Genomic DNA, 12,990 nt, shown 5'->3' with positions numbered 1-12,990 from the left:
TTACTATTCATTTGTCCTTTGTCTTTTAAATATAGTTAGGGGTTAAGTTTGTGAAATTTGAAAAAAGTATACGTATAAAGTGGGAGTTCGATTTGTATTTTAATAAAAGTTAGGGGGTTAAGTTTGTGAAAATTGAATATTAGTAAAAAAAAAAAAAAGTTAGTAAAGTGGGGGTTCGATTTGTATTTTAATAAAAGTTAGGGGTTAAGTTTGCGAAAAGTGGGAAAAAAAATATACGTATAAAGCGGGGGTGCGATTTGTATTTTAATAAGAGTATAATGTGGGAGTGCGATTTGTATTTTAATAAAAGTTGAGGGGTTAAGTTTGTGAAAAGTGAAAAAATGAATAGTACTATTCATTTGGCCTTTGCCTTTTAGATATAGGTATAGTTTGTGAAAATTGAATATTAGTAAAAAAAAAAAAAAAGTTAGTAAAGTGGGGGTTCGATTTGTATTTTAATAAAAGTTAGGGGGTTAAGTTTGCGAAAAGTGGGAAAAAATATACGTATAAAGCGGGGGTGCGATTTGTATTTTAATAAGAGTATAAAGTGGGAGTGCGATTTGTATTTTAATAAAAGTTGGGGGTTAAGTTTGCGAAAAGTGAAAAAAAAATAGTACTATTCATTTGACTTTTGCCTTTTAAATATAGGTATATAATTTATATTTAAGAGTCTTTGGTGCACACCATCAGATGTCATGCTATTATTGGTTGATTTATCTGAAATATGCATAACCGACTTTCCACTTTTGTGACGACGTGACACATGTGCCGCTCACGTGCATTACACTATAATATTTAGAGCTTATGCATTAGAATCGTCCTGCTTACGCTATATGATGAACGGTCTGATATATCTTTAATCAATGATTCTTGCCGAAGGTCGCTAGATGTCACTATAGTAAAAAGTGTCTTTAACTTGGTTATTATAGTAGCTTTTAAGGTCGTCCTCCGTTGTCTGAAGGTTATTTCATTTTTTTAATGAGTTTAAACCACATGACGCACACTTATATATCAAATAGACTACACTTACAACACCATTATCCACATTTGGTTGAGTGCGTAGTATTAGAAGGTAAAATGTAAACAGATCTATTCCACCTACTCGAAAGTACAAATATTAGTTTCAAGAAGACTTCCGAGAGACCATGCACATAAAATATGGGTCCCCATTCTGTTCACTTCAGAACAATGGACCATACAACCTTAAAACACAGGACACGTTGTAATACATGGGTTCCAATTCCATATAGAAACAGAAGATAATTGAAATAATATGATCAAGAACCAAATTCCATATTCGGATAAATAATTTGAAACCGCTAAATATACATTCTTTAAAGCACTGATAACTCAACCCGCCATATAAAATTAAGGTCTATGCGTAACCAGTCATACCGATAGTAGATGAAGAACGATTGGTTTTATGAGCAGGTTGAGTAGTAGCCTTGGTAAAGTACATGTAGTAATAAACATTCAGAACCATGGTTGACACAACAAAAACTGCCCCTGCAACAAAAACACCTTTCCTTAATGTGTCACATGAAAAACTTTCTGTCATACCCTTGTATTTTGTATGGTAAGCGTTCTTCTTTGCCCCTGCTACTAAACAAGCTTCTGCAACCAGAAAACTCAGCCTGCATCATACAAAGAAAAAGGTTTGAGAATTATTATTGTATTTATATCACATCTTAGATGCATACCATAATAAAATAAAATAAAATAACTTTTATAACAAATGTTAGGCGCTCCAATTTTTATTTTTGTTTCCAAAAAACATGAGTTCAAAATTAAAATAGAACAGAAGATCAAGTTGAGTTACAATTGATGTCTAATTGATACATACTACAATCGTTGATACTTCTATTGACATAGACCATGTTACAATCCATCAACATTATGCAAAATGCACTAATAACGCAAAACCAACCAATGCAAAATAATATAACATCAAACAAACAATGTATACCAATTGAACATACCAACAACATATGTAAGACACACTGATCTAAGTACACAATTTTCAATTTAAACCAATCGACATCCCAACAGCACCTAATAAACTAACACAATCGACAAACACAGATTAAAACCAAACGGCTACACCATCGCAAACCGCAACCAAAACTATGATTAGGAGTCACTCATCTTATGCTCAATCAAATATCAGACTACCATCAAAGGGCGACGGTTCTAGAAGAAAAGCTCATTATGGTCGCCGGAAAAGCGAAAATGCCAACGAATATGTGATATTAAAGGCCAAAAATTGACTCCAAAGTCAATCACTCTTATCATATTTAGATTCCATTCATTGTATCTACTCAACATTTTTTGGATTCTATCTTAACGGTATCCTATATCAATCAAGATGATCCACAACCAAAATCTTTTAAGCCTTTAATTACTCATTAACTAGAACATGCAAGAAGTACATAACCATGAGTTCAGGAATCAATGCTCCCTCAAATAATTTCTAAGGTTCTGTTAGAAGAATAAAATAGCTAACATATAATAATAATCTTACACTGAAAAGGTGAAATAGATGATGGTCCATGCTCGATTTCCACCAGGTGCTAAAGGCCTTCCGAAACACATGCACTTAGTGACACCCATAAGCAACGATTCACCCGATAGCAGAAATAAAAATGCACCAACGCCGTATCCAGTTGCAACATCAGAATCATAAACACAGTACGTAGCATTTGTTTTGTCATCTGTACGTATAGTCCCCTGTGCTCCAACAAAAAAATTTCGTCATGTAAAACATAAACACAAGAATACTTGTACCGTACAAAATATCACAATCTACAACCTAATAAACTTGCAGCATGCACAATTATCAGATTAGTCGCTGATGAAACAACAACAACAACAACAACAACAACAACAACAACAACAACAATACCCAATCCCACGAGTGTAGGGTATGGGGGAGGTGGAGTGTAGACAATCATTCCTCGAACCCTAGATTAGAGGGAAGTCACTACTCCACCCGCGGGTATAGAACCCGCGCCTAGATAAGATCGTCCCACCCTCTACTCGAGAGCCAAGAGATTGCTTCTTAAAGGACCTCCGGCCAGGAAAGCTCATTAAAATGGGAAAGTGCGGGCATACGTACCTGTAAGCGTTATGTCACATAACTTATGTGCGTCTAGGAAGATGAAACCAAACGAAGAAGCTAAAAAAGAAAACACATATAGCAGTAATGCACAACAGTATGACAGATAGCATGAATAATATAATGCGCAGTAATAAGTAATTTCAAATCAAAAAAAAAAGTCAAACTACCCCCCCCCCCCCCCCCCCCCCCCCCCCACACCCCCAACACCACCCACCTCACCCCACACACCCCCCACACCCATACATACACCTATAATTATATAACTATATATGCTCCCACCCACACATAAGCATGTAAAAATACGTATACCTAAACAAGTATACATATATATATACACTTAGATACATACATACATAAACAAAAACAAACATATACATGGGACCTTATATATATATATCCTAAATAAAAACACATAGATACCGAGATGCAATAAATAGCTAAACAGGAAAAAACAGAAACCATGTAAAGGGATAAATATATAATAAGTAGTGTAGCTATATATTAAATAGTTATAGTTAATATATAGTTGTAAAATAAACAATAAACTACCCTAAAAAACTCTAGCGCCTATAATAGTTCTAATATGCCTAAATAATGTTACTTAAATAGTCGCTGATGAAAGATTACTTAAAAATTCAAATATAAATAACAACTAATTTGGAAGAATGATTTCAACAGCACGTGTGAAAATTGAATGTGATGCATTTGAATAGACGCTTACGCATCTAAATACTACTTGATTTTTCGAAATTATCGGTCGATATAACTTCTTTCAGTTGTTATAGTTATTTAGATTCTAATTGGAGTCCTTCTGATTAGTCATATAAAAAATGGTTCTCATATGTTTAAATATGCATTTGAATAGCTCAAGTGCTCCTTTTACAGCTAAACCGAAATAACGCGACCTTAAAGTCAAAATTACCCAAGTATTATATAAATTACCTAAGAAACATATAAATTAATTACCTAAGTGAATACATGTATCTGTAGTAAATAATGTTCTGTAAATTAATCAAGGACCAAATGAAAATTACACAACGTCAGAGCAATATTAATTGTACTAATATGAAACGAAGTTGATTGAATTATGCAAATCAAAATCCTAGATCTTACTCCGTAGTAATTTAGCTTTGTTGAAGAAATCAGTCAATGTTACAAGCATAATAAAAAATCGTGATATAATAACTACAGATACTGTTAGTGAAGGACTAAAATGTGAGCAACAGAGTGAAACAAAAAACCCTAACTAAAAAGTCAATAAAAAAAAAAAAAAAAGATAAAGAAAAAGAGAAAGTGAGATGGTACAGTGCTACGACGTCGTTCAGCAGCAATGGCGAAACCAAAAGCAACTAAAGATAGGATGATAACAAGTAGATGAACTAACGAAGAGCCTTTTCCTTCCCCCATTTTCTTCAATCTCTCTATTCTTCGATCTTCTTCTGCTATTGCTGTTTGTTTGTAGGTGTTTCTAGAGAGAGAGGGGGAGAGTGTGGAGTGAACTGTGAAGCCAAAAAAGGTGTGCGAAAAAGATTTTTTCGACTACTTTTGATTATAAATTTAAATTTTAAATATTTACTAAATCGACGTGACGTTAATCTCGATACAACAACAACAACAACAACAACAATACCCAATCCCACACTTGTAGGGTATGGGGGAGGTGAGACGTAGACAATCCTACCTCTACCCTAGGACAAAGAGAAGTCATTTCACCACCCCGAGTGAAACACTCACAAGGGTAGGGAAAGTCCTCCCTCTCTATGTTCGACGGATAAAGAGATTGCTTGCAACGGACCTCCGGCCAAAAAAAAAAAAAAAAATAAAAAAAAAAAAAAAAAAAAAATAAAAAAAAAAATGCCAACGCCATGAAAATGGTGGAACGAATTTCCATGGGTTTTAAAATGTTGCCTGGAATTCGATTTAGGCTCTAAGCGACAGTCAAGTCGCCAATAATTAGACGCTTGCTGATGGCTCCCGAAACAGCGCCGTAAAAAAGAAAAAAGAAAAACGTACCTTAGAGTGTACTGCGGAGCACGGGACGAATAAAGTAAAGCTGCATTAAGTGAGAAATAAACATATATGTCCACATACAGATAAAAACACAACATAGCAAGCCATTCTATAAGAATTAACATACAAACATACATAAAACAGTATCTACCCAACAAGCATACATACGGGAAAACCAACATACGCATACATAGATATAAAACATACAAACATACGAATATACATACCAACATACGGATATACATACAAACATACGAATATACATACAACCAAACATATAACTATACATACATATAAACATACAACCATACATAAATACAAACATACATAAATACATAAATACAATCAAAGACAAGCAGAAAAGCAAAACAAGCGAACATACAAACAACCAAACATAAACTTGCGAACAAAGTTAAATACATACATACAAACACGAACATCCATACATACACATAGAAACCCACATGTCCAAACTTACACCATCGATGCATGGGTCTAGAAAAAAAAAAAAAAAAAAAAAAAAAAAAAAAAAAAAAAAAAAACCAGCAAAGAGCAAAGAGCAGAGTGAAAGAAGATACCCACACAGACCCACAAAACCACAAACACACAAACAAAACCAAAAAACCTACTCGTCTATTCTAATTCTAGTCCTCCACGCAACCCTATCAGAGGTCATGTCCTCGGTCAATAAGAGCTCCTTCAAGTCTAGCTTTATCCTATCTTCCCACCTACGCGTAGGTCTACCCCTTCTTCTTACGCCGTCAACCGTAAGTGTCTCGACCCTCCTAACAGGGGCAGTAGGAGGTCGTCTTCTCACATGCCCAAACCATCGAAGTCGTTCTTAAAATTATATATACCATTGAATTCAATAATTTGCTTAAAATTCAACGGATCAATCAGAGCGCGACATGTGACGCAACAATTACATTTTTTTTATTTTTTAAATTTTTTTTTTATTTTTTAAATTTTTTTTTAAATTTAGCATTTCAAGCCCAATCACAAGTGATTGTAAAGCCCAATCACATGTGATTGTAAAGCCCAATCACATGTGATTGTAAAACACAATCACATGTAATTCTGCATGTCAAATTCAATCACATGTGATTGGAAAAAAAATTCAATTTTTTTTTCAAAAAAATTAAAAAAAAAATTTCAAAAAAATTTTCAAACGAAAAGCGGCTTTAATTTGGTGATTTGATCAAGTTTGTTAGCATTTCGTGATCATATCTTCAAAATTTCAGACTTTAATTCGGTGATTTGATCAAAAATTTAGTGTTTAAAGGTTTTAGCACAAATTAACTGAAAATAGTCATTTTACTAAAAAAAAAAATTCAATCACGTGTGATTAAATTTGACATGCAGAATCACGTGTGATTAGGTTTTACAATCACATGTGATTGACATGCAGAATCACATGTGATTTACTGCATGTCAAATCCAATCACATGTGATTGAAAAAAAAATCGAAAAAAAAAAATTATTTTTTTTTGAAATTATTTTTAATTTTTTTTTTCAATCACATGTGATTATCGCACCACGTGTTGCACTCTGATTGATCCATTGAATCTCAACTTAAAATTTGGTTTATTTGAATATTCCTCAATTAATATAACTTTATTTTAAAAGGAAAAACATTCAAAGTGCTAAATCAATCAATGTTTTCTAGTATTCCGTAATCCGCATTATTTTCTACAGTATCTTGTTATGAAAATGTTAATAAAAATAAAGAAGTAGTACCTTTTTAATCTTAATTTTGTTGAGAAAAACATACTTCAAGAAATTTTATAAATTATATTTTTTATTAATTTTCAATTTAACTTTCACTTTTTATATGAACTTTTATCATGCGTTCTTACTTTAAGGTTAATAAAATTACTTTACTTTTTATTCTTATATATGTATATAATAGAAGACTTTTTTTTCTACGTAGTCTCTGTATTAAACCTCATATTGATAACTGCGTTCCTCGATTTTTTTTTTTTTTTTTTTTGCCTTTAGAAACATTTGTTTTTGAAAAATTAGCAATCAACATCCTTCCATCAACCGACCGTTAAAAGAATCTGTTAACACCTGACATGTGCGTTGCATGTGAGGGTAAATTCGTTCTTTTACTCCTCATCTTCATTTATTCACTAAAAAAGAGGGACCACTGGCGTAAAAAATATTATAATTTATGTATTTTTAATTTATAAATTTATAAAACTAAAAATAAAAATCTTAAATTAAAGTCATGAACAAGCTAAACAAATGGCTTTACAAAACCCACCAACTCCTTTAATTCATCATCATCACCAAAACCAACTCTACGTCGATCTAAAATAATTTCTAAAAACCCCTTCTACAGACGTAGTGTATGTACAGTCATGAACAATTTTAAAACTTTCATAATCTAAAATAATTTCTAAAACCCCCTTTACAAACCTTATACAAACTGATTCTTCTTGAGTTTAATATATTTGGGGTTTATCATCACCGTGACCATCATCTGGTTCTGCGGCTTCCAGCTATAACAACCCTCACTTCTCCATCCTGAATTTACTATTTTTCCCTTAGGGTTTTCGCTGTCTTGTTATCATTAGGGTTGTTATTCAGATATAATAAATGCTCGTAATTAATAACCCTAACCCTAAATAATAATTAATAATATAAAACCCTACCCTAAACATTTAATAATATAAACCCAAACCCTAATATTAAATAAACTTATAATGTTATATATATATATATATATATATATATATATATATATATATATATATATATATATATATATATATATAGATATATATATATGTATACACGTATATATATGTATACACGTATATATATATATATATATATATATATATATATATATATATATATATATATATATATATATATATATATATATATATATATATATATATATATATATATATATATATATATATATATATAGCTATGAACGAAATAAATTTTTGTAGTAACTAATAATGAACTCTTGACTATAAAAAATTAAGTAATAAAAATGTGGTACTTTTATAAATTATAGAAGTATAGTATAAACAATTAAATAAATGTAATTATAAGATTAGTTAGTAAATTTATTTATATAAGTAATAATAACCTAAAATACAAAATGTATATATATATATATATATATATATATATATATATATATATATATATAAACATTTCGATAATTAAATAAAATAGGAAAATAAATACAAGATATTTGGAGAATTTAAATCTTTTTCTAGGATAAAAAAATAAAATAAAAATATATATACAGAAAGGTTCGGCATTAAAAAAAAGGAAAACACTTCTAAATATTTTTTTAGCTTTTTAAGGAAGAAATGGATTTAAACATTGACCATGTGCATTAATTGACAAACTCTAAAATCTATCCAAATAATCACGGCATTTTCACTTCATTCTTGATATTTATTTATTTTATTTATTTTATCCTATAAATAGTAGTCCTCTTCAATTATATTTCATCACAAACACTTAATCATTTTTTTCTCACAAACACTTATCATTTTCCTCTCAAGAAAATTGCAGTAACCTTGAGGTATAATTTCTCCCTTCTTTTATTTTTTTCTCATTCGACATTGTTTATTTTTTTATTTCTGAATTGTTTTTTTTATAAACCAAAATAATAAAAGGTGATTAATATTAATATTATTATGATATGAAGATCTTGAAGATGATTGTTATAATCTGGAAAAAAAATTATATACGAATACATAAACTGTTTATATATTTTTTATTTTAAAACATGTTTCGAATATTCATATATACATAAAATGTAATAAATATTCATAAACATTTAAAAATCATGAACAAAATTTTTAGAGAACCTAAATAATGTTATAAAGCTACTGGAAGTCGAAAATATTTTTTAATTATTTTTAAATACAATTTATTATTTAATCATTGTTTATTCGATTTAATTAATGAATTATATGTAAAAAATAGATATAATTGAGGAAAATTACTTTTACAGGTTTCTGGACCTTCATGACATATAATAATGATAAAAAATAATTTTTGTAATTTTGTAAGTATTAAAAATGAATTATTTTTGTAATTTTGTAAGTATTAAAAATGAATTATTTAGTATTTATTATATTTATATGAATCGAATTTTATAACATTATATATATTTATTCTATAATTAATTGTGTAACGAATTGATTTAATGTATAAAAACGAATTTAAATTAAATAAAATACAAACGTCAGTGATAATAACTTGAAAATTATATAGAACAGTATTAGAAATATAAAAATAATTATAATAATATTTGGAGTATTATTTATAATTAATAATGAATTATTTAATAATTAAACATGTAAATGATATAAAATTCGTAATAAAATATTAAACAGTAATAAAAATATTTAGAAAAATTTTTCTGAGGTTATGACACTGGAGTTGTAATCCGTTGAATCCAATAATTTTCTTGAAATCCAACGGACCAATCAGAGAGTGACATGTGGCGCGACAATCACATGTGATTGAAAACAAAAATTCATAAAAAAAATTAAATATTTTTTTTTTTGAAATTTTTTTTAAATAATCTTTTTTGAATTTTTTTTTAAATTTAGCATTTCAAATCCAATCACATGTGATTGTAAAAACCAATCACATGTGATTCTAAAACACAATCACATGTGATTTTGCATGTTAAATCCAATCACATTCTAGGGTTTTGAGAACTTCAAAATTGGATGTGAAAAAATAATGAGGGGTGGTTTATATTTATATGGTGAAAAACTTGGAAAACAAGTCATTAGAATTATATTAGGAAACAAATTCCTTAATACATTTAATATTTATTTTTATTTATTATTTTTTTTATTTGTTTAAAATTCGGCCGACCTCCCTTAGAGGGTATTTTTATATTTTTTATTTTTTTTTTATTTTTATTTAACTTTTAGAAGGATCTAGAACATTTATTTATTTGTTACAACTTTTATTTATTTAATTAATTATTTATATATTTATTCTAGGGTTTATGATTCCTACAATTAAACTTGATTAAATGACAGATTTAGCGAGACGTCACTCTCGCAAGGACTATAACCAGAGCCAGCTAGGAACATTTATTTTTTTTATCCTGGTTCGCCTCTACCACATTATTTATTCTAGGGTTCATAGAATAATTATTTTTTATTTATTTATTTTTATTTGTTACAACTTTTAGAATTAATTATTTATATATTTATATATTAATTAATTATTTATTTATATTTAAGATTCGAGGCATGAAATACGTCATGTACATTATTAAGCTCAGAGGGTAATTCTAATCGATACGCCACGGGACCAATTCTTTCAATAATCTTGAAAGGTCCGACATAACGCGGACTTAATTTGCTTCGTTTACCAAAACGAACGACGCCTTTCCAAGGGGATATATTCAACATGACTTTATCACCAACTTGGAATTCTAAATCTTTTCGACGATTATCAGCATAGCTCTTTTGTTAGCTGCAGGCAGTTTCTAATCTTTTCATAATCTGAACGATCTTTTCAGTAGTTTCATGAATGATTTCAGAAATCTAGAAATAAATCGACTGTCGCGATCAGAAATGATTGAGATAGGAACTCCATTGTGATGACCCGGGAATTTCCGACCAAATTTAAACTTAATCTTTATATGTTTCCGACACGATAAGCAAAGTCTGTATTATTGAATCTCAAAATTTGTGAACTGTTTTACATGAAACCATTTGACCTTTGACTATTTCCGACGATTCACGAACAATTGTTTGCAAATAAATATGTAATATATATATAAATATGAGTATATATATAATAAATAGAAATTATAAAATATAATTTAAACATTAAAATTAAATAAGTACAATGAGATATAAAGTAAATAAGTTGTATATATTAAATGTAAATACAAGTTAAGAATATAGCTAACATAATAAATTTCATTATTAATTACTAATACAATACTAATCTCAATACTTATATTAGTTTATTGAATATATTATAACATGTAATTAATAAGTATTATATAATTAATAAAACATAAAATTTATATATATTGAATTTATTTACAGAGTTAAAATATATATGTTATATTAATATCATTATTATTATAACTAGTAGAAAAATTATAATTTCATTTATTATTATGATTATTACCACTAAGAGTTATCATTTTTATTATTATCATTATTAATTCTATTGTTATTATTATTTGTTTCATTATTACTAGATATTAAAATGTGTATAATTAATGTTATTATGTTCCATTCTATATTTAATATCTACAGATATATATATATATATATATATATATATATATATATATATATATATACATATATATACATATATATATATATATATATATATATATATATATATATATATATTGATACAAATACAGATATATAAATATATATACCTATATATACGTATACCAGATACATATTTATATATATTAATACAGATATAAATATATACATAAATACGTTATATATATAGATAAATATGAGATAAATATGTAATTCAGTTTCAAGTCGTTATCCCACTGTATAATTTGTCCTCTAAATTGATATTCAGGTCGATGTCAAGTGGTACTGAATAAAAACGCAATTCCAAAGTTCTGTTAGAAGTCTGTGTCACTTTATTTTGTATTTGTTTCTTCTGCTTGTTTGTCTGATCGAATATTACATAACGACCCTTAATAATTACTACAAAGTGTGACTACATTCAGTGTTAGATGATACCATTCGATCTAAACCATCAATTATCAATTACAATTACCCTGTTACAGCTTTTAAATTTATAAATTAAAACAGAAAATTTTAGAAAAGAAAGCATTATCTCTGTTCTTTTTTTTTTAGCAAAACTCGATTTCGATTTAGATTGCAAAATGTATTAATGCCAATTTGTTAGTAATCGTGTCTTTAAACGTTCTGCAAAAGATCATCTTTCAATTCTTCATACTTAATCTTAATTTTGGGAGTCAAAGATTTGGTTTAAAAATTCAACCGGTGGTTCTTTAATTAAATTCAAATTAACTGATATAATTTGAGTTTAATTAATGATCTCAGTAGTTTCTATAAATGGTTTAACACCCTTTTCATGTTTTATGTATAACCTAAAAGTGTCTAGAAATCAAAATCAAGATTTGAGTTTGAGTGGGTTCTTCGCGATATCTATGCTGTTGCATATATTTTTTTTTATTCTGTCCAGCAAGATTACAAGCTGGGTGTTCTGTTAAAATCCAAGATTTAAAAATAATCAACGAACTCGTTTTTTTTTTATGATTGTTAAATGGCAACTGGTCGACTAACAAATTATATGGGTTATATACATTTAAATTCTGTAATATTTCGGATAAATGGGCAACAGCCCAATGGTTAAGAGTATTAGCGGGGAGCGGGAGGTCGCGGGTTCGAGCCCGGGCGTGGGCGTCTATTTTTTTAAAATGCTCATTACATTGAGGTAGTTTTCTAATATATCTATTATTATTATTATTATTATTATTATTATTATTATTATTATTATTATTATTATTATTATTATTATTATTATTATTATTATTATTATTATTATTATTATTGTTATTGTTATTTTTGGTATTGTGATTATTATTATTGTTATTATTAGTGTTAAAATTATTAATGTTATTATTATATGTATAAGTATTATAATCATTATTAATATTATCATTAAAAGTATTAATAATACTATTAGTAGTAAACTTATCATCATTAGTACTATTATAAATATCATTTTTAACAATGTTATTATTAATATTAGTATTATCATTATCACTATTATCGTTAGTAGTAAAATTATTAAAGTTATTAATATTATCAGTATTAGTATTATTATTGTGATGA

General features: G+C 28.1%; 1 protein-coding gene across 1 annotated transcript; it reads right to left on the bottom strand.

The window, feature by feature from the left end:
- Window positions 1-1,065: 1,065 nt before the first annotated feature.
- On the bottom strand, window positions 1,066-4,625 carry LOC139858330 (uncharacterized). The gene is made up of 4 exons (XM_071847188.1): window positions 4,608-4,625; window positions 4,424-4,574; window positions 2,522-2,727; window positions 1,066-1,634 (listed from the first exon to the last, which is right to left on the bottom strand). Exons 2-4 carry the CDS (start codon window positions 4,523-4,525, stop codon window positions 1,376-1,378), a joined length of 567 nt encoding a protein of 188 aa, XP_071703289.1. The 5' UTR covers window positions 4,526-4,574; window positions 4,608-4,625; the 3' UTR covers window positions 1,066-1,375.
- Between the last annotated feature and the right edge of the window lie 8,365 nt (window positions 4,626-12,990).

The sequence above is a fragment of the Rutidosis leptorrhynchoides genome, chromosome 7 (genome assembly GCF_046630445.1).
Source record: "Rutidosis leptorrhynchoides isolate AG116_Rl617_1_P2 chromosome 7, CSIRO_AGI_Rlap_v1, whole genome shotgun sequence".
Taxonomy (NCBI): domain Eukaryota; kingdom Viridiplantae; phylum Streptophyta; class Magnoliopsida; order Asterales; family Asteraceae; genus Rutidosis; species Rutidosis leptorrhynchoides.
The sequence above is the reverse complement of the archived record's forward strand: the minus strand, read 5'-3'. Positions and strand labels throughout refer to the sequence as shown.